The 22,770-nt window shown below is 37.7% G+C and overlaps 1 protein-coding gene across 6 annotated transcripts in view; it reads left to right on the forward strand.

The window, feature by feature from the left end:
* ARMC8 (armadillo repeat containing 8) overlaps window positions 1-22,770 on the forward strand; it is a 143,685-nt gene that overhangs the window by 85,909 nt on the left and 35,006 nt on the right. For all 6 annotated transcript variants that reach the window (XR_002824863.1, XM_004381437.2, XM_023735997.1 and 3 more), the window contains 2 exons: window positions 19,268-19,350; window positions 19,662-19,743. Coding sequence is in view for 5 of the 6 variants with exons in the window: in XM_004381437.2 (XP_004381494.2) it covers window positions 19,268-19,350; window positions 19,662-19,743 (165 nt within the window). In the remaining variant the exon portion in view is untranslated. The remainder of the gene's footprint in view (window positions 1-19,267; window positions 19,351-19,661; window positions 19,744-22,770) is intronic.

Raw genomic sequence — 22,770 nt, forward strand, 5'->3', positions numbered from 1 at the left:
TAGATAGATGGACCATAATAGGGGGAAATAGGATATCCATTTGTACTTCTTTGTACTTTTCTGTTAATAAACAATTGTTTTGGAATTAATGACTTAATTTGTGATATCATGTTCTAGTCATATTTGCAACATAATAGTCTGATCAAGTAGTTTATTAAAACTTTTGTATTTATAATGTGTATAATTTTCTGGTAAGGCTAACTCCTGATTATTTCTGTAGAAAGATGACAAATAAAGAATAAGTTATTAGAATTTTTTTGTGTGGTGAAGAAAAAGATACTGTGACATTCTTATGTAATGGGGATTATGTAGCATTTTTAGGAAGATATTTAATTTCTGGGAAACTGATTAATTTATAGTTCATAGTAACTACTAAAGAGAGAAATTGTAAAATGGAAAATATAAAATAATTTTGTGATAAAATTCACTTGGAGACTGTTCTTAGGAGTGGAGAATTCTTATTTTCAGTGTATAAAAATTATAAATAACTTTTGCTTTAAATGCATTTATTTCTATTCCATTTTTTTGTTGACATAATTTGGATAGATTTTTATTTACTTTCTTCATGAAATATTTATTTACCTTTTACACTTGTGCCTTATGAACTTTGATTGTATTCCTTTTTTGTGTAGATTTTTGAAGTACAATGGTTATTATTGTTTTACTCTTAATGCAATATCTGTGCTTGCCAAAATGGAATTTCATTTCAGCTGGAGATTCTCTGGAGTCTATATTTCAAGGAATATAGACCTACTCTTATAACCTCAGCCCTCTTCCCCCCACTCAAAAGCAACAAAAGGCTTTTTTGTTTGTTTATTTCAGGGGAGAAACCTGAAATGTTGAGTTGGTCTGCCTTTTAAATTGAAAATGGGAACAGAATTCAATATTCCAGTGCTTTATTGTGGCCAGTTAAGGAAAGGAGGCAGAATGAGAAAGAGAAAACAAGAGCAAAGAAGTAGAGACAGAGAGGTATATACAGCAGAAAAGGAGAAAGACACAGGCCTTTTCTCTTCATAGAAGTATGTCTTCATCTTACTGCTTTCAAAGACTTAAAAGCCTGCTATGTTTTCATTTCTTAATACCTGCCTGCTCTTTGGGTGAGACAAATAAAGCTGACCACTGGATATGCCTGTAGGTCAGGCATTTACCACCCCTGCTTTGGTGCAGTGTTGGTGTATTCCCATTAAAAGAAACCAACTGTATAACAGTCCCTGGAACATAATAAGGACACAATAAATATTTGTTGAATAAATATGGAAATGTAAATGTAGAAATCATAGATGGAGTGAATGATTTCCTTATTATGCCTGAATCTTTCTGAATCCTTTGGTGCAGAGCAAAGTTGATATTCTAATTCCTAGCTTTGCATCTTTTATCACTCTGTGGCATACTTGTAGATTTCCTAACTTCTCTGTCAGCTGGAGTGAAGGGAGGTAGTGCTGGTGGAGTGAATTCTGTAGGTCAGAGTGAAAACATCACCACTGGTTGTGACATGAAGAGGGAGGAGAAGCCCAAGGAAAGATGAAGGACCACTGAGCTTGGCCACAGTGTGGCCTGACCATGTTAAACTTAGTGAGTTTAGATTAGCTCTGATAATTGACCTTGACTTTGAATGGATTTTGATTAAGGAAAGTAAAGGCAGAGGCAGGAATTGAGGGCAGAGTGAAAAAAGGGTCCAGAGCACATTAGCAGTAACTTCACTGACAGCAGTGCAAGCAAAATTACCTGCAACCTTTGACAAGGGGAAAGCCATCTTATACAATAGTGTTTACCACATACTAATCCTGATTAGGAAGCATAAGTCCAGTTAATAGGACAGTAAAAAAAAAAAAAAAGTTAATAGAACCAAGCAAACTCAAGTCAAATTCAAGTACTGGCATCTCCAGTCAAAATCCCAATTTATGATTAAGTTGTGCCGACGCAGCAGTGCCAAGCAATCCTGTAATTGTGAAGCAGATTCATTTATAACAAAAAATTCCTCTTACATAGACCATCACTTAATTGGTACCTATTGATCATCAGTCAGTTAGGTTGTAAATTGAAAAGGGTTATCTCTCTTTTGTTCTCTTCAAGGAAATAGTAGAATATGTCAGAAATAGAAAGTGTAAATTGAAGGAAATTAGAAGTAGTAAAGTATAAATTAAAATTCAAGGAAATTTAGAAACTAACCAGGATGCTTTCTCCTAGTTTTGGTAAAAATAAAATGCACTACAACTGTCAAATGAAGTACATATTGTAGCCTTTGCTCCTCTGGGACAACTTGACTGATGGAGCCTTTCAGAAAGCTTTCCTCTTGGATTTTGAATACTTGTGTTTTAGTTGGAGATCCTTTTGAAGAACTAGAATGTAAGCTCCATGAGGGCAGGGAACTTTTTATGTTTTATTCATTTTTGTATTCCCATCATCTATAATGCCTGGTGCATAGTTGGCACTTAAAAAATATTTGAATGAATTAATGCACAAATGAATGAATGAACAAATGGGCAGATGAGCTATATTGCAAAAGACATTATTAAGCACCCATTATTGTGTTATGTAATAGATTTTAAATGAGGGAATGTACATCATAATTATGTAGGTAAGGAGTTTCATTATAGTCAGAATAGAGAAAATGCAGGAAATTCCCATTTTTCAAAAGGCAGGCAATCCCCAGCACGTCTTCCGTTCACTTGGATATAGAGTGAAGAGAACATGTTTTATGGTATGCCACTTCTTTGCTTCATTTTAAAGTAATTTTGACCCATTATTTCTTAATTAGGAAATTATAGTTGCTTTTTTTTTCTTTTTTTCCTTAATGTATGATTAAAAAAATTTAATAGCTTTCACAAGTGTGAATCTGGGCGAATTTTTTCTCCTAGGGCTGAGGTATGATTTGGTTTACAGAAATTAACCTGACTTTCAGGAATCAACCTGTTCTGTAAAGTGATATACATCTGTTTAAAATATGACCTTCCCAATTAATGAATGTCTTCTTTTTAAGGTCGGTAATTCAATTCTGCATGGCTTGATTGAGCTACCTTCACTGTGTATAAACACTGTCACTGGGTGGGGGGAGCAAGCAGATTGTGAAGATACAAAGCAAGGAGACAATAGCCTTAAAACTCAGCATTTATAATAATACTTCAGTAAGTTAGAGAAGAGTAAATAATGACCAGTAAAAATTTGCTGGGGACTCAATTCTTTGGAACCAATTAAAATGGACACTTTGATGTTTATGGAGATGTCCTTGAATTCACTTTGGAAATTTATAATTTAATACTTTTTTGTCATTTTAATGCTTTTCTAAGTGCTTTTTATTTTATATTTCCAAGAATTAAAATCTTAAGTTTTTATTCCTTGTGGGGAAAAAAATCAAGTGGTTTTACATGACATGAAGAAGGTAGCTAAAGCTGGGATTTTTTTTTTTAACCGAACATTTTTTTTTTTTTTTTTGGAAAGTATAGGTAGAGGAAAATTAGAAAAAAGAGAAAGAAAACAAAGAAGAATGAGAATTTGTCTTCTACCCTCTTTTTCCTAGCAAAGGAAGTTATAACTACAGGGTTATTGTGAAAAGGAGCTGTAATGTATTTAATGATGCCTGTCACATAGGAGGTGTTCAATAAATGGAAGCATTTATTAGAGTATATTAAATGACTTATTTGTAAGATTAAAAATAAATATGTATTTCTAAGTGTATTTTTTAAAAAGATGAACAATGTTGGGGTATAAATAAGAATGATTTGCAAAGAAGAATGTGATATATTATGCTATAAATTTCCAAAATTGTTATTCACGGCCAGTAGATGAATACTTATATTTAAGAAACATAGGTTCTTTCTATAATTTACATCTTACTAATGACAAGAGATCTTCCTACCCTTATAATTGCTTTAAAATAGAATTAAAATACTGATTTAAAAAACTTTTTGTTGTCACAGCATGTCTTCCCAACCACTAAATATAATTTTATTTGGTTTTGTTGGAGTTAAATAGAAAATTCAGTGTAAATCAATAATTTGTTGAAATCATAATCATGTCTTGAGACAATTGTAACTTATCTTGAGAAAAATGAGGAGGTGAAATTTTATTTAGATAACCTTTTTTTTTTTTTTTTTGGCTATCTAAGTATTACTATCCATGGATGCCTGTGATTTGTCCAAAGGGTCATCATTCGTATGAAACCATTCCCAAATATATATATTTAAAATTTGAAGAAATGTAATTTTTTTCTGTATTTTTAAAGCTATAAGATTTTAAAGTATATTTGTAAGTTTAGGTCAGTTTTTCTTAGTATCTTTCTGCTATCTCAGCAACTTGCCAAGCATGTTACTTTGAACATTTTTCTCTTTTGTTACAGCTTGACTTTATTACTAGTTGGTTTTCTGAATAACGGTATAACTGTACCATGAATATATCTTTTAAATATTTTGCAAATTTCAGTAATTCTAAATTGTGACTTAAAAGTTACAGCTTCAAAATTCTGTGTTTGTGCCGTGCAATCAGGCAGATGTAAGAAATTCTAAGCTTTAACCTGCACGTTAAGATAAATCTTGAATATTTTGAAGGTTTTCCAAGATACCACTGAAGGATAACCCTTCAGGACTTTGCTTTGCTACTGAATAGTAACAGATTCATTCAGAATTCATTGCCTTTATCTGTGGTTATATTGTTAGTTATCATCTTAAAGCTAACCTACCAAAGAATTTTAAATGAGCCTTACAGCATTTGTTCGCGATGGTAAGTATGTTTTAAAGAGTTAACCGTGACAAGACCAGGTTTTGCCACTTTTCCACAGTGTTGAAACCCTTGGCCTTCAGCATACTGAAAGAAGCAAACCTGGAGTGATAATGCTAAATACATGATAGAGGTATTTATAAAATAAAGTGACAAAAATTTTTTCAGAGTTTTATTAAATGGTTACATAAAATTGAGTGTTATATTATTACTCGTGATATTGTAATTGGATAAACTATTAAATTACAATTCCAGTGTTTTGTTTTTAAATATGAAGTACAGGTTGATTATTTTATTTGTTTAAAACCTGGCTGAGAGAAACAGATATTTTATAAACCAGGAAATGGGCTAAAATATGATCATTATTAGATCTGTAAAGCTAAAATTATTGACTTGTTGAATTTTAAAAAACATTCTGTCTGGAAGAGAATGAAATGTTTGGAATGATTGAATACTTATGGAGCAATAGACCTTGAGAAAATTGAGTTTGTGATGAAGAATCAAGAGTGTTGTTACACTCTTTCCTATGATTAAAATGCTAGCACAGGGATTGACAAAGAGCCTGTGGGCACCTGTTAGCTATGTAATAATTTTATAGCCATCAAGCTAAGAATAGTTTTTACATTTTTTAGTGGTTAGGTGAAGAAAATCAAAAGGGGAGTAATGTTTCCTGGCACGTGAAAAGTATATGAAGTTCAAATGTGTGTCCATAAAGTTTTTTTGGAACACAGTCATATTCATTGCTTTGTGTGTTGTCTATAATTGTTTCGCACTACAAAGGCAGAGTTGAATAGTTAGGATAAAATCATATAGCTTACAAAGCCTAAAATATTTACTATATGGCCCTTTACAGAAAATATTTGCCCACAGTGCTAATACTGCATGGTTAAATAGAAAGTATCATAAACCAGTGTGATGAAAGACTACACTTCCTATTTGCCTCTATATCCTGGACTATAGAAAGAAATGGGGCCCTACCAAAGCTGATTTCTTTGTCTGAATGATTTTGGCATGTAGCAGACCCCAGACAAATTGGATAATAACTGTGGCCTTGGATTATGGTAGGAAATTTTAATGGATTCTGTGTACTGGTTAATGGAGTTGGCCGAATAAGATTTTTCACCATGCTAAAGAGACAAAATAAAGATCCAGTTAATTTATCAAGCAAATATTTATTAAGCTTTTGCTAAGTACAAAGCATTGTGTTAGGTGGCATGCAAAAATCATGTAAATCAAATACTTAGAAGATAATCTGTTTGAGAAACAAAATTTAACATAAACATAACTACTACCATTTACTAGGCCCTTACTGTGCACTAGGTACTGTTCTAAGCATTAGCACATTATCCCCCTTTAGCCTCATACAATCAGGAAACAAGACCACCCAGGTCTAGTAAGTGGAAGAGCCTTAGACTCTCTAACTCCAAAGCCTGTGCTCTTAACTATCACATTACTTTTAAACTAATATAGAGCTATATACCATTAGTACAGCCAAATCATGATATAGGATAGCAAGAAATTTCACAGAAAACAAAACATTTTTTTTTACCTGAAATGGGTGAAAAAAGTATGAATTTAGAAAGCTTAGTATGTAACTTGATATTGTATACTAGCTGGTTGTAAAGCATCAGATTCAGAAAACATTTTCTTCACTCTCATGGTTTTTTGTACTAAATGGCTAATGAGGTGCTTTAATTGTGTTTATTTGTCCATTCATTCATCTGACATTTATGATGTACTTCCTGTGTGCCCAGGAATAAAGCAGAAGACTGGTCCACTTTGTGGCTGCCTGAAATTTAAAGGGAGATGAGACATTAAACTACTGTGTGATAATTTCAGAGCCACATATGTGTATAAAAAGTCTTGTCTGCATTAAAAGCCAGTTTTGTCATGATTGATACACCAAATATGATTAAGATATGACTATAATTGAAATAGTCTATTATGAATAAGTTTGGACATGCCCCTTTCTTTTAAAGAAGCTTATTTGAAAGCTTTCTCACCTTCTTCCATAATATTAAAATCAGTTGTTTTAGAAGTTCTGACCCACAGAATGAGGGATCCCCGTATTTTTGTCTCTTCTGCGTATCAGATGAAAATATTTTTCTAAGGGCACTGTCTACATATGATCACATTGTCCATTATTCTAGAGAGGAAGCATCCAGAGTTAATGATGTCTTAGAGGTACTATTTCTAAATTTATTTTGTAGATAGCTTCCTTACGGAATAAATTTAAACTTGAAGCAACATTTTTAAATTCTTGGATCTTCTTTAAGTACTTGCTCTCATGTCAAATTACAGTATTGGTCACTAGAATATAAACTCCATAAAAGCAGTACCTAGCATATAATAAATGTTCCACTTGTATTTATTGAGGAAATTGTGTATGTCTGGACCTTAAGATTCAGCCAGCTAGTGAGTAGAGTAATAAAGACAAGTGCATGGCTATGTATACAGGGATAGGGGCTGGGCAAGGCCATTGTGTTGCACAATTCCTGGGCAGTGCATCATTCACATTCTTGGGTGGAAAACTGTAGGAGATGAGGGGAAGGTTATAGTTCTGTTGTTTAAATAGTAATTTATAATGGCTTTATTTACATATTCAAATCAAAGTATAATTCAATGGCTGTTTATGTTTTGTTCTGCCATTAAGTTAACGATTGAACTTTAAAAATTAAACTCATATGTAGAGAAATATTTTTTGATAGAGGAAGTGTTGATCTATACTTTTGTCTGTACTTTTGGTTTTAGGGTAAAAAGTCAGACCGAGAGAGCTTCTCCCACTTTCTATTTCCCAAAGTATAGATATATTTAGAACTTCCATTGGATGTTTCTTCTAAACATTTAACATGAGCAAAAATTTCCCAGCTGTCTAGAAAATAAAAAGGTATTGAGGTAGAAATTACAAAACATCGCTTAAGGTATTAAAAGTCTTCCAGAAACTTAGATGCAAGAATGAAGTATGTAAGTTTAAGAGTGGATCCACCATAAGAACCCTGCTCTTGTCCTCCATCCCTAAAATGAAGTGATATTTTATAAAATGTTTATTGATCAGTAATCTGTTCTAGAAGGAGCCCTGTCGGCACAGTGGTTAAGTGCTCAGCTGCTAACCAGAACGTTGGTGGTTTGAACCCATCATCCACTCCACTCGAGAGAAAAGACCTGGTGATCTGCTCCCATAAAGATTTCAGCCCAGGAAATCCTAGGGGGTAATTTTTCTCGGTCCTATAGGGTCGCTGTGAGTTGGAATCAACTCAGCAGCACACAGCAGTCTAAGAGAAGCTGTATCTTTTAGACAAAAAGAGCCTTTGGTAAAAAACTGCCCTTTACTTAGAAAATATTTGCTAGCAGAAAATGTCAGAAGATTTTATATTGGGAACAGTGGCAGAGATACTGCATTGAATAGGCTGTGGCTGAGAAAATCTACAGTTCTCATCCAGAACAGAGGGAGCTGTGGCTTGAGAACAGTGGAATGTTTATTCCATTTAGTTAGTATCTGCTGAAGTTAGGTCCAGATTCTAGAATGGAGATCAGATTGTAAGGGAATTAAGTTTAAAAGTCAATGGAGCTCATTCTTGTGCTATCAGCCCAGTTTTTTCTTGGCTTATGCTCTCTCCCCTTTGACATCTGTGGTTCCCAACCAAAGCTAAATCAATTGATTTGTCATTTTCTCTTTTGGAGGCCCTGTGAGGCCCCTCTGCTGCCCCCCGCCCCCACCCCCCTCCGGTCAGTTCAGTTTATTAATGGTCACTTCTGTTGGCTAATATATAGTATACTAATCTTTTTTGGCCTAGGTATATATAGTCTGGTTCCCACAGCACTGATGACTTTTTTTTAAAGTTCTTCTCTTTTTCCCCAGTTTTCAAAGTCAGATCTCAATTTAGTTATTAAGGCTAAGCAAATATCTCATTCTTACAGTACAGTGAGTGGACAGGACCCCACACTGGAAGTAAGAAAATGGAGGGGGGGGAACCCCAGCTCTGCTCCAGTTTGCCTAGAGAACTTGGGCCAGTGACTTAATCTCTCTGAACTTCAAAGACCTCATTGATTAACTGAAGTTGGATGAGACAATTTCTGACACTCCTTTCTGATTTTAACATTATTCAACCCCCAGATTAACAGCCATTAATGTGTTTAGTTCTTTCAGATAGTTTGTTGCCTTTAAGCCATGCAGAAGAATGCAGCAAGAGAATTGGTTTCCAAAATGAACATGTTTGGGAGCAAGCCCTGCAACTGCCCTTACCTGATTCATGGAAGACCGTGTGCTATTTTTTGTTTTGTTTTGTGTTTTGGTTGTTGTTTGTTTTAATAAAACGGAAATGATATATGGATATACTCATAAATACTAGGTAATCAAGCATTTCATGATATACATGACATCATGTCCTTTAGTTAAGTATTTTGTGACAAAATCATTATGGTCCCTTCCTAAAACCTAGGAAGAGTTTGGTTTTTCATTTTTGAAACTAGATTTTTCTCCAAGTCCCTGCTGATTCTACTCAGTCCACCCAGATAAGCTGGTTGTACATGCTTATCTCACTCTAGGGTCTACCTTCTTACCTCTTAACTGCTCTCTTTCCTCCCCAGCCCCTACCCCATTTCCAAGATCAGTCTCTTGACTGCACTGACATCAGACCTTGTGTGCATAGTGCTTAGCTCCTAAAAAAACAGATGAGAGTCTGGGCCCTTAATTAAATGACTCCTGGTAGAAAAGACTCAGTATGTGCCATGGGGCTCATCTACATTGACACTTATGAGACTGAAGTGTTGCCATCCACACCTAACAGCATCAATCTCTATTGTAGACCGTTTTTCCTTGTCAGGCCTGCTGTTTCTTCCTGACCTTCCCGTGCGGCACCCAGCTTGGCTGCTTAGTCCCTGCTGCTTTAACTAGACTTTCTGGATTTTACACCTTATTTGCTTAGATCTTAGGTGGCTGCTTCTTCTGACTTACAAATTTGGTTGGATTCCAGATGTTTACCCTTTTTTACTAGTTCTATCTTGTTATCACCCATAATCTATTAGAACTCTCTCTGGGTACGTTTCACAAAAGCCCATTAGAAAATAAGTTGTATTTGGCCATTTGTTGTACACATTAGCATAAATGATTGATGTTAAGTGAACACCCCTTTGCTACCCATTCCCTGACCCCAAGCCCACCTACCCTGAATTGTCTGTGAAATTTGGTGACACCACTAAGAATCTGCCTGGTTTCAGGTTCTGCATCCTCTGATTTATACATACACCTGGTTTCAACCCAGTTGAAAGGACCCTGTCATAAGCCCAAGCTGAAGTTTCTAGTATCTGGAGAATGCTTTGCCTTGGTCATGCTGGAAGAATAGTTGGGTCTGCTTTTTTGAAGGCCGTATTTCTGATTCTTCTCCTTCATAGCCTCTGAGGAAAAGATGGTTCATGACCTCACAGCTAAGTTATAGGTCCAGTAGGGCTCATGGAATACTTGGCAATTGCCTTATAACCCAAGGCCATCTTCATCTTGTTACCATTTCCGTGTGTGCCGTGACCCTCTCCCTTAGGATTATCTGGGTTCTGCATATTCCCCATGACCTTCTTGGCTGACTGACCCTCTCCCCAACAGGCCATGCGAGTCTCCAGTCCCAGTGACAGGGGTTTCAGGTTTGTTCCGGTAGATCCTCATCTACCCCTGCAAGAGGTGCAATCTCAGAGACAAAAACTTAGCAAAAGCATGTAGTCCTGAAGACTAGAGATACCAGCAGGTAGTTGCACAACACTTGTTTCATTGACCTAAAACTTGATCGTTTTAAGAAGCAGCGTTTTTTTTTTTTTTTAACGTGATCTAACTCTGTAGTTAAATTTGCGGCCCAGGCTCATAGAAGAGTAAAGAAAGAGAGATTGCCTCCTCTGTTCTGAAGGTTCCATCCAGCACCAATATCCCTCCTGCCAGGAACAGTGTTCCACTAGTTTTTGCTAGTTGTGGTTGAGGAGTTTTAATAAGCACACTGAGGCAAAACAACTTCCAGCTCCACGTGGTATTACTCTTATATCCAAGAAGGACTTAATGCTAGGAGGTTGCACCTTCCATCATTATCAAGGCTTTGAAGCATGGTCCTAGGGTCCTTGAAAGGCACCATGGTGAACATGTTTTATTGCTCCTGGCTTTCCAGCTCCAGGTCTAAAAAGCTATCTGGTGCCATTAGACCCTCATTTGGGTCAAACGTCTGTGGCAGTAGCTACTGCCAGCTCCTTCCCTGCTGATCCAAAGAAGTCTTTCTCTGGATTCAATTCCAAACCTTTCTCTTCTTTAATCACATTTTTATCCTCATTTTGGTTAGTGTATCCACTATAATATCCATTTTATTCCTGTACAGATTATCTCAATTTCCTCAAAGCTGCAAAACCTTGGTTAGATCATGGTGCTCTTTCATGATCAGCAACCCTTTCGGATTCGAATCCTCTGTTCACATTTTAATTTTGCGTTTTCACCCTCTTGCCTCCAGACTGATACCTTGATGGAGAACGTGGACCAGACTCTCAAGTAGTATGCTTTCTGAAACCTGGCAGGGTTACTGACATCCCTCCATAACAAGTTCACTTGCAAATCAAGGACTCCTGCTAAGACTGTCTGACAGACCATGGCCTAAGAAGGGTCAGCCTGTGCCTGAAGGGAACATTAGTTCCAGATAGTGCTAGTGTTTTCTGTCCTGCCTTACTTAGGGGAAGGGTTTACCAGCTGCCCTCCATCCCCAAAGTATTAGTCACCACAGTCCCCCAGAAAATGTAGAAGAAAACATGAAGCTGTGTGCTAATGTTACAGTGATTTTGCGTCAACATAGTTAACTACCCTGCGGCCTGAACCTGAATATTCTCTGGGAAGGTCATTAATGGCCATTTCTCAACAGATAGTAAAACTCCCATTCTTGAGAATGGATAGTTTTCCCTTTGTACATACTTATTTCACTCTGTATGTCTTGAGACTTGTGGCCCCTGTCATTCCTAAGGTGCTGTTGCTGTGTGCTGCCATGGAATCAAGTGCCATACCTTCACTACACAGTTGATTCTACTTGCTTATTCAGCACTAAATTTAGTGGGAACAAGGTGCTCTCTTGCTCACCATTGTATCTTCACATTTTAAAAATTATGCGTTGCACTCAGTAGGCACTCAAATATTTGTTGAATAAATAAATGCAGGCATGCGAATAGTAGTTGTGTCCGGTTTGCCCTTCCTTGCCTTTTCTCTTATTTTGATCTAATTAGATCTGCAGTATCTCCAGTCTTTTCTAACCTACCTTGTGTCCCATGTTGCTTCTGAATAACTTGATAATTTTGCCCAGACAGACTAACACAATTTTTGTTCACCTGCTGATTGCAAAGGATTGGAGGTAAAATAGCCATTGTTATAGCCCCTCATTTTACTGAAAGCCCTGGGAGGCAAAGTGAGTTGCTCAGGATTATACAGCAAATCTACTCCATAACATTCCGTTCCACTGCTTTATCTACTAGGCTGGCTACCCACTCATTTCTGATCACCATCCTACCCCCTCTCCCGACGTTCTCTCATTACCATTCCTCCTCGCTTTGGAAGGGGCCATAGTCTGGGCTTGCACCCATATTAAGCTTGTAAAATTGTCTGACCCATCTCCAGTATAGAATTAGGGTTTTTCATGGTGCTAGACAATTTCAGGAATATGTGACCTATTGCAATAGTGAGATATACTTTATTAAATACCTACATGATTGGTACACCTGTCCTGCCCCTCAGTAAATTTATATCTTTGGTTGAATATGGTCAGTAGACATTATCCAGAGGCATCTTTCAAGTCTTGTTTGTGCCCAAGCTTCCCAAGCACCTGGAACCAGTGCTAATAGTATCTCTCAATTCTTCTCAGAGAGTATCATGTGTCCTCTCCTCCCCACCTTATTCTCTAATGATATAACTACAGTCAATACAGGACAAGTGTTTCTTCCAAGTTGTTACTGTTGATTCCCAGGAAAAAATAATTTCCCAATTTAGTGACATTGATAACATTCTTCAAGTGGTGCAACCACTCTTACCCTCCTTTTCTGAGTTGTTCCTCCCTCATTAACATAAACTCACTGCCCCCCTAAGGTTCCCATCGAATGTTTGGAGTTGCTGTTGTCATTTTGATGCCATATAGATAGTTCTTAAAATTGCATAATGCTCAAGGCAGGCCTTTTTTTTACTAGTTAAGCTAAAATATTTTTTTGGTTTTAAGAAGACTTCAGGGGATATTTTTGGTTCAGAGTTCAAAGATTATCTCAGGGCAATAGTTTCAGGGGTTTCATCCAGCTTCCATGGCTCCAGAAAGTCTAGATTCCATTAGAATTTAAAATTCTGTTCTACATTTCCCCCCTTTTGATCAGGATTCTTCTATGGAATCTTTGGTAAAAGTGTTCAAATGGTAGCCAGGTACCATCTAGTTCTGGTCTCATGGCAAAGGAGGCAGTTGTTCATGGAGGCAATTAGCCACACATTCCATATCCTCCTCCTATTCCCGACTCTTCTTCCTCTGTTGCTCCAGGTAAATAAAGACCAATTGTGCCTTGGATGGGCGCTTGCAAGCTCTTAAGACTCCAAGTACTATGCAACCAACTAGGAGGTAGAACAGGAGCACTAAATACCTTATTAGGCCAACTAACTGGGATGTCCCATGAAACCAGGACTCTTAAACCCTCCAAACCAAAGAACCAAATCCCCTGAGGTGTTTGGATGTACATAAGCAGCCTCAGCAGCTACTCTTTTTTTTGTGGTTGTTGTAAATATATTTATCACACAACTTTTGTCAATTCAGCTTTTTACAAGTATACAGCTTATTGACAGCAATTGCAGTAATTGGCTGTGCAACACCGTTGATCAACTCGATTTTTCCATCACCGTTAGCCCCTTTTTTCCCCCTTCCTCCTACCCGTGGTAGACACTAATAAACTTTGGTCTCTATACATTTGCCTTTTCTTGTCTTTTTATGTAAGTGAGGTCATACAATATTTATCATTTTGTGATTGGCTTATTTCACTCAGCATAATGTCTTCAGGCTCCATCCATACTGTAGCATGTATTAAGACTTCATTTCTCTTACTGGCTGAGTAGTAGTCCATTGTATGTATATACCACATTTTGTTTGTCCATTCATCTGTTGATGGTCATTTAGATTGTTTCCACCTTTTGGCTATTGTGAATTGTGCTGTAATGAACGTTGATGTACAAGTTTCTTTTTGAGTCTCTGTTTTCAAGTCTTTTGGGTATATACCTAGGAGTGGAATTGCTGGGTCATATAGTAGTCCTATTTTTAGTTTTTTTAGAAACTGCCATACTGTTTTCCACAGTGGCTATACCATTTCGCATTCCTACAAGCAGTGGATAAGGGTTCCGATTTCCCCACATCCTCACCAACATTTGTTACTTTATTTTATTTATATATTTTTTAAATCTTAGGCATCCTAGTAGGGGTGTAATGGTATCTCATTGTGGTTTTAATTTGTATCTCTCTGATGGCTACCGACGCTGAGCATCTTTTCATGTGTTTGGTGGCTGTTTGAATGTGTTCTTTGGTGAAATGTCTGTTCAGATCCTTTGCTCATTTTATGATTGGGTTATTTGTCTTTTTGTTGTTGAAGATTTATATATATTTTTGTTATTAGATTCTTCTCAGATATATGTTTTCCAAAGATACTTGCCCAGTTGGTAGCTTGTCTTTTCACTTTTTTGGTAAAGTGCTTTGGTGAATGACAGTTTTTAATTTTTATAAGGTCCCATTTATTTATTTTGTCTTTTGCAGTTTGTGCTTTTGTTATTAGATAATCCATCATTGAAAGCTAGGCCTGATGGCATTGCCCTTGCTTGTTCCTCTAAGAGTTTTATGATTTTAGTTTGCACATTTAGGTCCTTAATCCATTTTGAATTTGTTTTTGTATATGATATGAGGCAAGGATCCTGTTTCATTTTTCTGCATGGGGGAATCCAGTTTTCCCAGCACCATTTATTGAAGAGACTCTTCTTTCCCCATTGAGTACCTTTGTCAAAAATTAGCTGACCATAGATGTGTGGGTTTATTTCTGAACTCTCAATTCTATTCCATTTGTCTCTGTGTCTATTGTTACACTAGTACCAGGCTGTTTTGATTACTGTAGTTGCTATGTTTTAAAATCAGAAGTGTGAGTTCTCCTACTTTGTTCTTCTCTTTCAGCATTGTTTTAACTATTTGGGGCCTCTTGCCTTTTCATATAAAGTTTTGAGGATTGGTTTTTCTGTTTCTGTAAAGAAGGCTGTTGAAATTTTGATCGGGTTTGTGCTGAATCTGTAGCTCACTTGGGTAGTACTGACACCTTAGTAATATTAAGTCTTCCAGTCCATGAACATGGAACACTTTTCCATTTATTTAAGTATTTTTTAATCTCTTTCAGCAGTGTTTTATAGTTTTCATTGTAAAAGTCCTTTACGTCTCTGGTTAGATTTATTTCTAGGTATTTTATCCTCTTAAGTGCTATTGTAAATGGAATCGTTTTGCTAATTGCCTTTTCAGATTTCTCATTGCTGGTGTATAGAAACTTAGCTGATTTTTGTTTGTTGACCTTGTACCCTGCAACTTTGCCAAATTCCTCTATTAGCTCTAGAAGTTTTCTTGTGGGCTCTTCGGGATTTTCTGTGTATAGAATCTTATCGTTCGCATTAGAGGTAATTTTACTTCTTTTCCAATCTGGATACCTTTTATTTCTTTTTGTTCTCTTATTGCTCTGACTAGGACTGCTAATATAATATTGAATAGAAGTGGTGAGAATGGGCACCCTTGTCTTGTTCCTGATTTCAAGGGCAAAGCTCTCAGTCTTTCTCCATTAAGTATAAAGTTGGCTATTGGCTTTCTATATATGCCCTTAATCATATTGAGGAATTTCCCTTCTATTCCAGTCTCTTTTAAGGTTTTCATCAAGAAAAGTGTTGGATTTTATCAAATGCTTTTTCTGCATCCATAGAGACGATCATATTGTTCTTTTCCTTTGTTTTATTGATGTGGTGTATTACATTGATTGGTTTTCTAATGTTGAACCATCCTTGCATTCCTGGAATAAATCCCACTTGGTCATGGTGTATGACTCTTAATATGCTGTTGGATTCTGTTCACTAGTATTTTGTTGAGGATTTTTGCATCTATATTTATAAGAGATATTGGCCTGCAGTTTTCTTTTTTTGCTGTGTCTTTGTCTGGTTTGGGTATCAGGGTTATATTTGCTTTGTAGAATGAATTAGGGAGTATTCCTTCCTTCTCTATCTTTTGGAGGAGTTTAAACAGTATTTGTGTCAATTCTTCTTTAAATGTTTGGTAGAATTCCCCAGTGAAGCCATCTGGTCCAGGACTTTTTTTTTGGGGGGGGGGGGTTTCGATTACTGATTCGATCCCTTAATTTGTTATGGGTCTGTTGAGACTTTCTATTTAATGGAGTAGTAAGAATGGTAATGGAATGAATATAAGGTATAGTGCAAAGGCACTTGATTGGATGTTCAGGGAGGAAGAGTTGGAGTCAGAATTAACACAAATTTAGTGCCTGGGTGGCTGGGAAAATGGTAACATTACTAGCAGAGAGAGACAGACAGACATACAGAAAGCAGGTTTTTCAGGAAAATATAAACTCCGTATGGGACATAATGAGTTAGAAGTTCCACTGAACATCCAGTTTGTGTTTACTAGGCAGTTGGAAATATGGAGCTAGAGATTAGGAAAGAGCTCTGGGACAGAATTTATAGATTAAGGAATTATCTATACTGAGCTGGTTTTGAAGCCACAACATTGTCAAAGTATAGAGTGAGTTATGGACAGAGCCTTGGGATACATATCCAGTTAAGGAATGAAGAGAAAAGAGGATTATAGCTTGAAAAGGTTAAAGTTTGGGTACTTTTGTCTTTTAAATTGGGGTTGAAGATGGGGCAGGCTGAGGGAAAGGATCCAGTGGGTGGGGCTGAGTAGAGATGCAAGAAAGAGATATGGGGAGGTAGTTGTTGGATCAGAGTGGAAGGGCTTGAGCTTGAAGTATACAACTTCATTGTAACAGGAGTGAAGAAAAAGAAGTGAAAGTCTGGAGGCATTTAATGAGAAGAGGGAATTTGCAGCAACTTGTTTCCCAGGAAGGAAGCAATGTCTCAGCAAAAATGAGGTGGGCACAGAGGGGCTGAGAGCGTGAAGGAGGTGGGAAGAATTTGAAGTAGACACCGTGGGGAATTTGGGAATTTCCTGGAGGTGAGTACAAGGCTAGTCAAGTAGCAGTGAAGAGCCCCGCAAAAGTGGGAGAGCATACATTGAGAGACCAGTCAACCAGTTTGGTGATTTTTCAACTCAACATTAGCAGTTTGAGATCTGGAGCGGGAATAGTGAGTGGCAGGGGGGCTTGGAGGAAAGGAAGTCTGTTTACTAAGTGGAGTGTGGAGCAGGACATCCAGGTTAGGGGAGAAGGTACAGAGGGTCAGAAAGTGTAGGTAGGCAGAAGAGGGAGGAGTCTAGGGGTTTGAGCACAGTGAGGACAGAGCGGGTATGTGTAAAGGGAAGAATGAGATTGAATTTGATCTAAGGTTGGGAATAGATCAATATTTAAGTCTTCTTTGACCAGTTTGGAAAATGCAAAGCACTATATAAAAATTATCAGTTCTAACATACAGCTAAAGTGTGGTTCCCTGTTTTTAATAGTTTATGCTCTTCTCTCTAGTCACTGCTAATTTCAACTATATATTTTTCTCCTTTAGCAAAAGAGAAACATTCTTTTGCTTGAACATTCTCAGATTCCCTGCCCTTTCCTGTTCTGAGGTCAGCCTTCTGAATCCTCCCACTTTAGGTCAGTGACCCTCAACCTTGGCTGCCCCTGGGCTCACCTGGGGAACTCAAAAAATACACATGCCTGGTCCCACACTAAATTTAATTAGTCTGGGTGAAGATTTTTTTAAAAGCTCCTCAGGTGAGTCTTCTCTGCAGCCAGAGTTGTGATCCATTGGTCTAGGTCTTGAAACCACGAGCACCTCTGTGGGAGAAAGATGTGGCAGTCTGCTTCTGTAGAGACTTGCAGCCTTGGAAGCCCTATTGGGTTGCTGTGAGTCAGAACTGACTCGACGGCAGTGGGTTTGGTTTTTTGGTTGGTCTAGGTCTTCTTCCGGAGCCCTGGTGGCGCAGTGGTTAAGAGCTTGGCCGCGAACCAAAAAGTCAGGCTGCTCCGTGAAAGAAAGATGTGGCAGTCTGCTTCCATAAGGATTTACAGCCTTGGAAACCATATGGGACAGTTCTAACTTTGTCATATAGGATCGCTATGAGTCAGAATTGACGCAATGGCATTGGCTTCGGTTTTTTGGTTAGTCTGGGTCTTTTCCTGGAACCCTGGTGGCACAGTGGTTAAGAGCTTGGCTACTAACCAAAAGGTCGGCAGTTTAAATCCACCAGCCGCTCCTTGGAAACCCTGTAGGGCAGTTCTGCTCTGTCCTGTAGGGTCACCATGAGTAGGAATCGACTCAATGGCAGTGGGTTTGGTTTTAGGTCTTAACACACCCCAGGTGAGAGTAATGACTCCTATTAGTGATTTCCCCATAATGTGAACTACCTGATGCACACAGGGCTACTTCTCTAACCAGGGACAGATTACAAGTAAGGCTAAGCACATGGACTCTGGAGTCAGATGCCTGAGTTGCAGTCTCAGCTCTGTGATCCCAGGCAAGCTGTGTATTATCTAGGCTCCTTGATTCCCCAATATGTCGATTGGGAGTAACCATAATTCCTAAAAAAGGATGAGGATTACATTTGAGATAATACATACAACACACTTAGCACAATGCCTGGCATATAGAAATGCTCAATAAAAATTAGTTGGGTTGTTAATATTGGTGGTGTGATTGTATTAGCATTTTATACTAATACATAAATGCTGTTTTTTCATAGGACTACACAAGTTAAACTTAATCTCTTCTGTATACTATTTTGTATCTATCGGCTGCTTGATGAAGGAAAATTGTAGACTATATTGTTTTAAGTTAGAAAGAAAAGCTTCATGATTATAGTGATTACAAGTAGCAGGACTTGGTACTGCCCTGCAAAATGGCAAGGGTTCCTTTTCTAAATATTTAACTTAGTTTCAATTTGCTTTGTAAGAAAGTAGCCACAGGGTAGCTCTCTCAGAACCCACAGATTTCATTTCATGAAGGCTGATTGAGGACTGTGGTTTTTCTAATCTCTCACTCTGGAAGGAATCTGCCCAGTGGGAGTTCATCCATACCTTTTACTTTTCCTCAAGACTATTTGTGTAACACCTCTGCAATATTTATGCCATTTAATTATTGTTTTAAATGTCTTTAAAAATAACAAACATAACCTGCCCCCTATGCCTGTCATTTAGCCTGGCAGGTCCTTAGTGGGGTAGACCTACCTTTCTGATGAGCAATCTGCCCTCATTGCAAGATCATTGTTTCAGAGGTAAAAACTCTTCTCAAAAACAACATTAAACTTCTAGTGGATGTTAACATACTTTTATTTATAAGCAGTGAAGTCTGTCATCTTCGTGTTGTTATTTATGCAGCATTAACCTTTTTCTCCAGATCATTGAGACTGAAAATATGATGGACCGAATTGTGACTGGCTTGTCTGAGTCTAGTGTCAAGGTGCGGTTAGCTGCTGTCAGGTATGAGCTTTAAATGGTCTGAATAAAAATCCCGTGCCATGTCTTTAACCCATTTTCTTTCTGGACCTCCAATGAGTAAGCTGAGAATCCAAATGTTACTTGAAAGTATGCCCAGGTAAATCTGTACAGTGTGTAATATTATTTAACAGAGAACCTAAGCCTCAAAAGCCCACAAATTGTTTCTAAGTAATTAACAATCTCTGTAGATATACTTGAAGTGTATATTAGTAATTGTGAATTGCCACGCAGTTTGTGTTTCAAAAGTAAAAGCATCAGCTTCTTGTGAAGCTAATTTTGATTTTTCTTTGTAGATGTTTGCACAGTTTATCCAGATCCGTGCAGCAGCTTCGAACCAGCTTCCAGGATCACGCTGTATGGAAACCTTTAATGAAGGTAAGAAGAAAGGCCAGCCAAGTAACACCTATAATCACAGAGCCTTTAGTGAGCTGCGATAGCTGAGAGCACTCACTGGATCTAGGAGTGTGTCTAATTTTTGTATAAAGCATTTTGAATATTTTTCCTCCTAAAATCTGATATTCTAAGCATGTACAAACTACAGAATGTGTTTCTGAAGTCAGCACCTTATGTGTGAGGGGAAAGTACATGCCCGGTCTCCTTTTTATAGAGTGAAGCTTTAGTTTATCATCTCCCTCATGTGTTTATAATTACATTTTAGACTACGTACAGAGTCTTCTTTATATTTTTTTAGTTATTAATAAGAAGGAATCAGTCATTTATAAGTATAACCTGTTGTTCTTAGGCTTTTGGCAGTGTTTGGTTATTTTTTGAGACAACTGTGTTTAATTTTAGTTACTTCCTGCTTCTCTGCTCCAAAATATGTTTTATTCATCTTAGGTCTTCTTTCTAGGGCCCTCCTTATCCCCTCAAAAAGGTTTGGGTCAAATCAATCTGAATTAGGACTTAAAGTATCCATCAGGTTGCTGCTAATAGTGTTACCACCTGATAAATCACACAGAACCACAAGCTAACTTGGTCTTTGGTCCTTTTTATTTTTTTTTTTTTCCTAAAGTGACCATACAGCTTGTATTTAGTTAATAGGATTTTTTTTGTCTGTTTTTGTCTTTTTGTTTTGTTTTGAGTACCTACTATGTGCTAAGCAAAGCCTTCAGTCACAGTGAGACTACCAAAAATATTGTACTACAGAGCTCTTGCCCTCAGCCTAAAGCTTAAGGTGAGAGTTCTTGTTGTTGTTAGCGACCATTGAGTCAGCCTCCAACTCATGGCGACCCAGTGCACAAAGGAACAAAATGCTCCTGGTCCTGTGCCATTCCCATAATCAGTTGTAGATTGGACCATTGTGATCCATAGGGTTTTCACTGGCTGATTTTTGGAAGTAGATCACCAGGGCTTTCTTCCCACTCTAAGTCTGGAAGCTCCACTGAAACCTGTTTAGTATCATAGCAACATTCAAGTAGACGTGTGGTGGCTGCGCATGAAGTGTGTTGCTGGGAATCAAACCTTGGTCTCCTGCATGAAAGGCAAGAATTCTGCCGCTGAACCACCAGTGTTCCATCAGGTTAGAGTGTTGTTGTTAGGTGCTATCAAGTAGGTTCTGACTCATAGCGATCCTGTGTATAACAGAAGGAAACATTGCCCAGTCCTGCGCCACCCTCACAATCATTGCTGTGTTTGAACCCATTGTTGCAGCCACTGTGTCAGTCCATCTTGTTGAGGGTCTTCCTCTTTTTTGCTAACCCTCTTTACCATGTATGATGTCCTTCTCCAGGGACTGCTCCCTCCTTGTAACATGGCCAGTATACGTTAGACAAAGTCTCGCCATCCTTGCTTCTAAGGAGCATTCTGGCTGTACTTCTTCTGGGACAGGTTAGAGTAGGGGCATCCAATGTGGCAGAAGGAGTCAGGGAAGCCTTCAGGCAGGAAGAATATGAGGAGGCTTGGAAAACAGGAGGATATTCCAGGGAAAGGAACATGAGCAGAAACGTGATGTATGGTATACATAGGACACAGTGAGGATGCTTTTATAACTAGAGAGGTGGGATATAGTGAGACATAGCACCAGACAGGTAAAGATCAGGTGGAAGACTGATGCCATAGGTTTCTAGGAACTAACACACTGAGAGTTATCATCTCATAGGAAGGTTAATCTCTGAGAGTGCACGATTTATGTGTTAAAGGTCTTGGAGTAAGGTGGTAGTAGTGGATTAGGAAGGAAAATGTGACCCCTGGAGATACTTCGGTGCGATGCATGACAGGATTAGGTGTATGTGATTCAGGAACTGTCAGGGTGGCATCAAGATTTCTAGCCTAAAAAATCAAGACATGGCCTTGTGAGGCTTACTAGGAGAGTACAAGTTTCTTTCATTTCTTCCCTTTTGCATGGCATCCAACTTGACCCATCTCCAGACATTGGCAGACTTCTGAAGTTTCACTGTCTTTCACTGTATTGGACATATGTCAGCTTTTCTGAATATTTGTCATTCCCTGCTATCCTTTTGCTTCCTGAGCTCCATTAAGAGCCCCAAATCTAAGAAAAGTGATTTAACCATCTCCTCACTCTCCGACTGCAACATCATTGCCTTTCCACACTGGGAAGACAGTTGCTCAGGGAATGTGCAACAGAAGGCCATTTCAAATCCACAATCCCTTATCCAAAACCCTTTGGGCCAGATTTACCACTCCTGGATTTTTCAAGGCTCTCTTCAGTTTTCTTTTACTATTTTGCTATTCTCTCTTGTTCTTAAATTACATCTTTTTTATAACAGCTTGATTTTAATTTATTGATTCTGTCCAGTCAAGATTTTTTCAAATGCTCTCTTGTTTCCTGAGAAATAACTCCCATTTCATCAGGAGCCATTTTCTCTGATTAGTCAGCTCAGACGATTTCTAACTAATTCTACCATGGGAAAAGTTCTGGTGGATAATCTAGAAGGGTTTTGTGTGCTTGGTACATGTGGATATACTTATTATCAAAGACTTTGTTGCACATTTAAAGTAGGCTTAAGAGATTGGAAGTAATCATTGTCACCTAGGATATACATAGGTTCCTCATAGCTCAGAGGCTGCTGGCGTACCTATTGATTTTTTTCCCCTTTTACTTTCCCTTGTTTTTAACTGTTGGTTAACAAACCACAGGAAAGTAGTCATTTGGTCTTAATTAACATTTTTATTTGTGATCATTTTTTGTTTCTGTTTGGTGAAATTAAAATTGGTCATTATCAAATATTGACATCGGAATTTTTCATGTTGTATCTCATGCTGTCCTCAGTGAATGCTTCTAAGAAGTTTTAGTTTATCTTTAAATGTTATCTGATTTGAAAATAAAACTTCATAAAAGCAAATTAATCTTTATAAACAATAAGTAACATTTTAAAAAGAATCATGTCAACTGAAGCAATTTTTGTAAGTTTTCAAACGCTGGTAGACACTCAATTAATGATT

This window comes from Trichechus manatus, unplaced genomic scaffold (genome assembly GCF_000243295.1).
Source record: "Trichechus manatus latirostris isolate Lorelei unplaced genomic scaffold, TriManLat1.0 scaffold00084, whole genome shotgun sequence".
Taxonomy (NCBI): domain Eukaryota; kingdom Metazoa; phylum Chordata; class Mammalia; order Sirenia; family Trichechidae; genus Trichechus; species Trichechus manatus.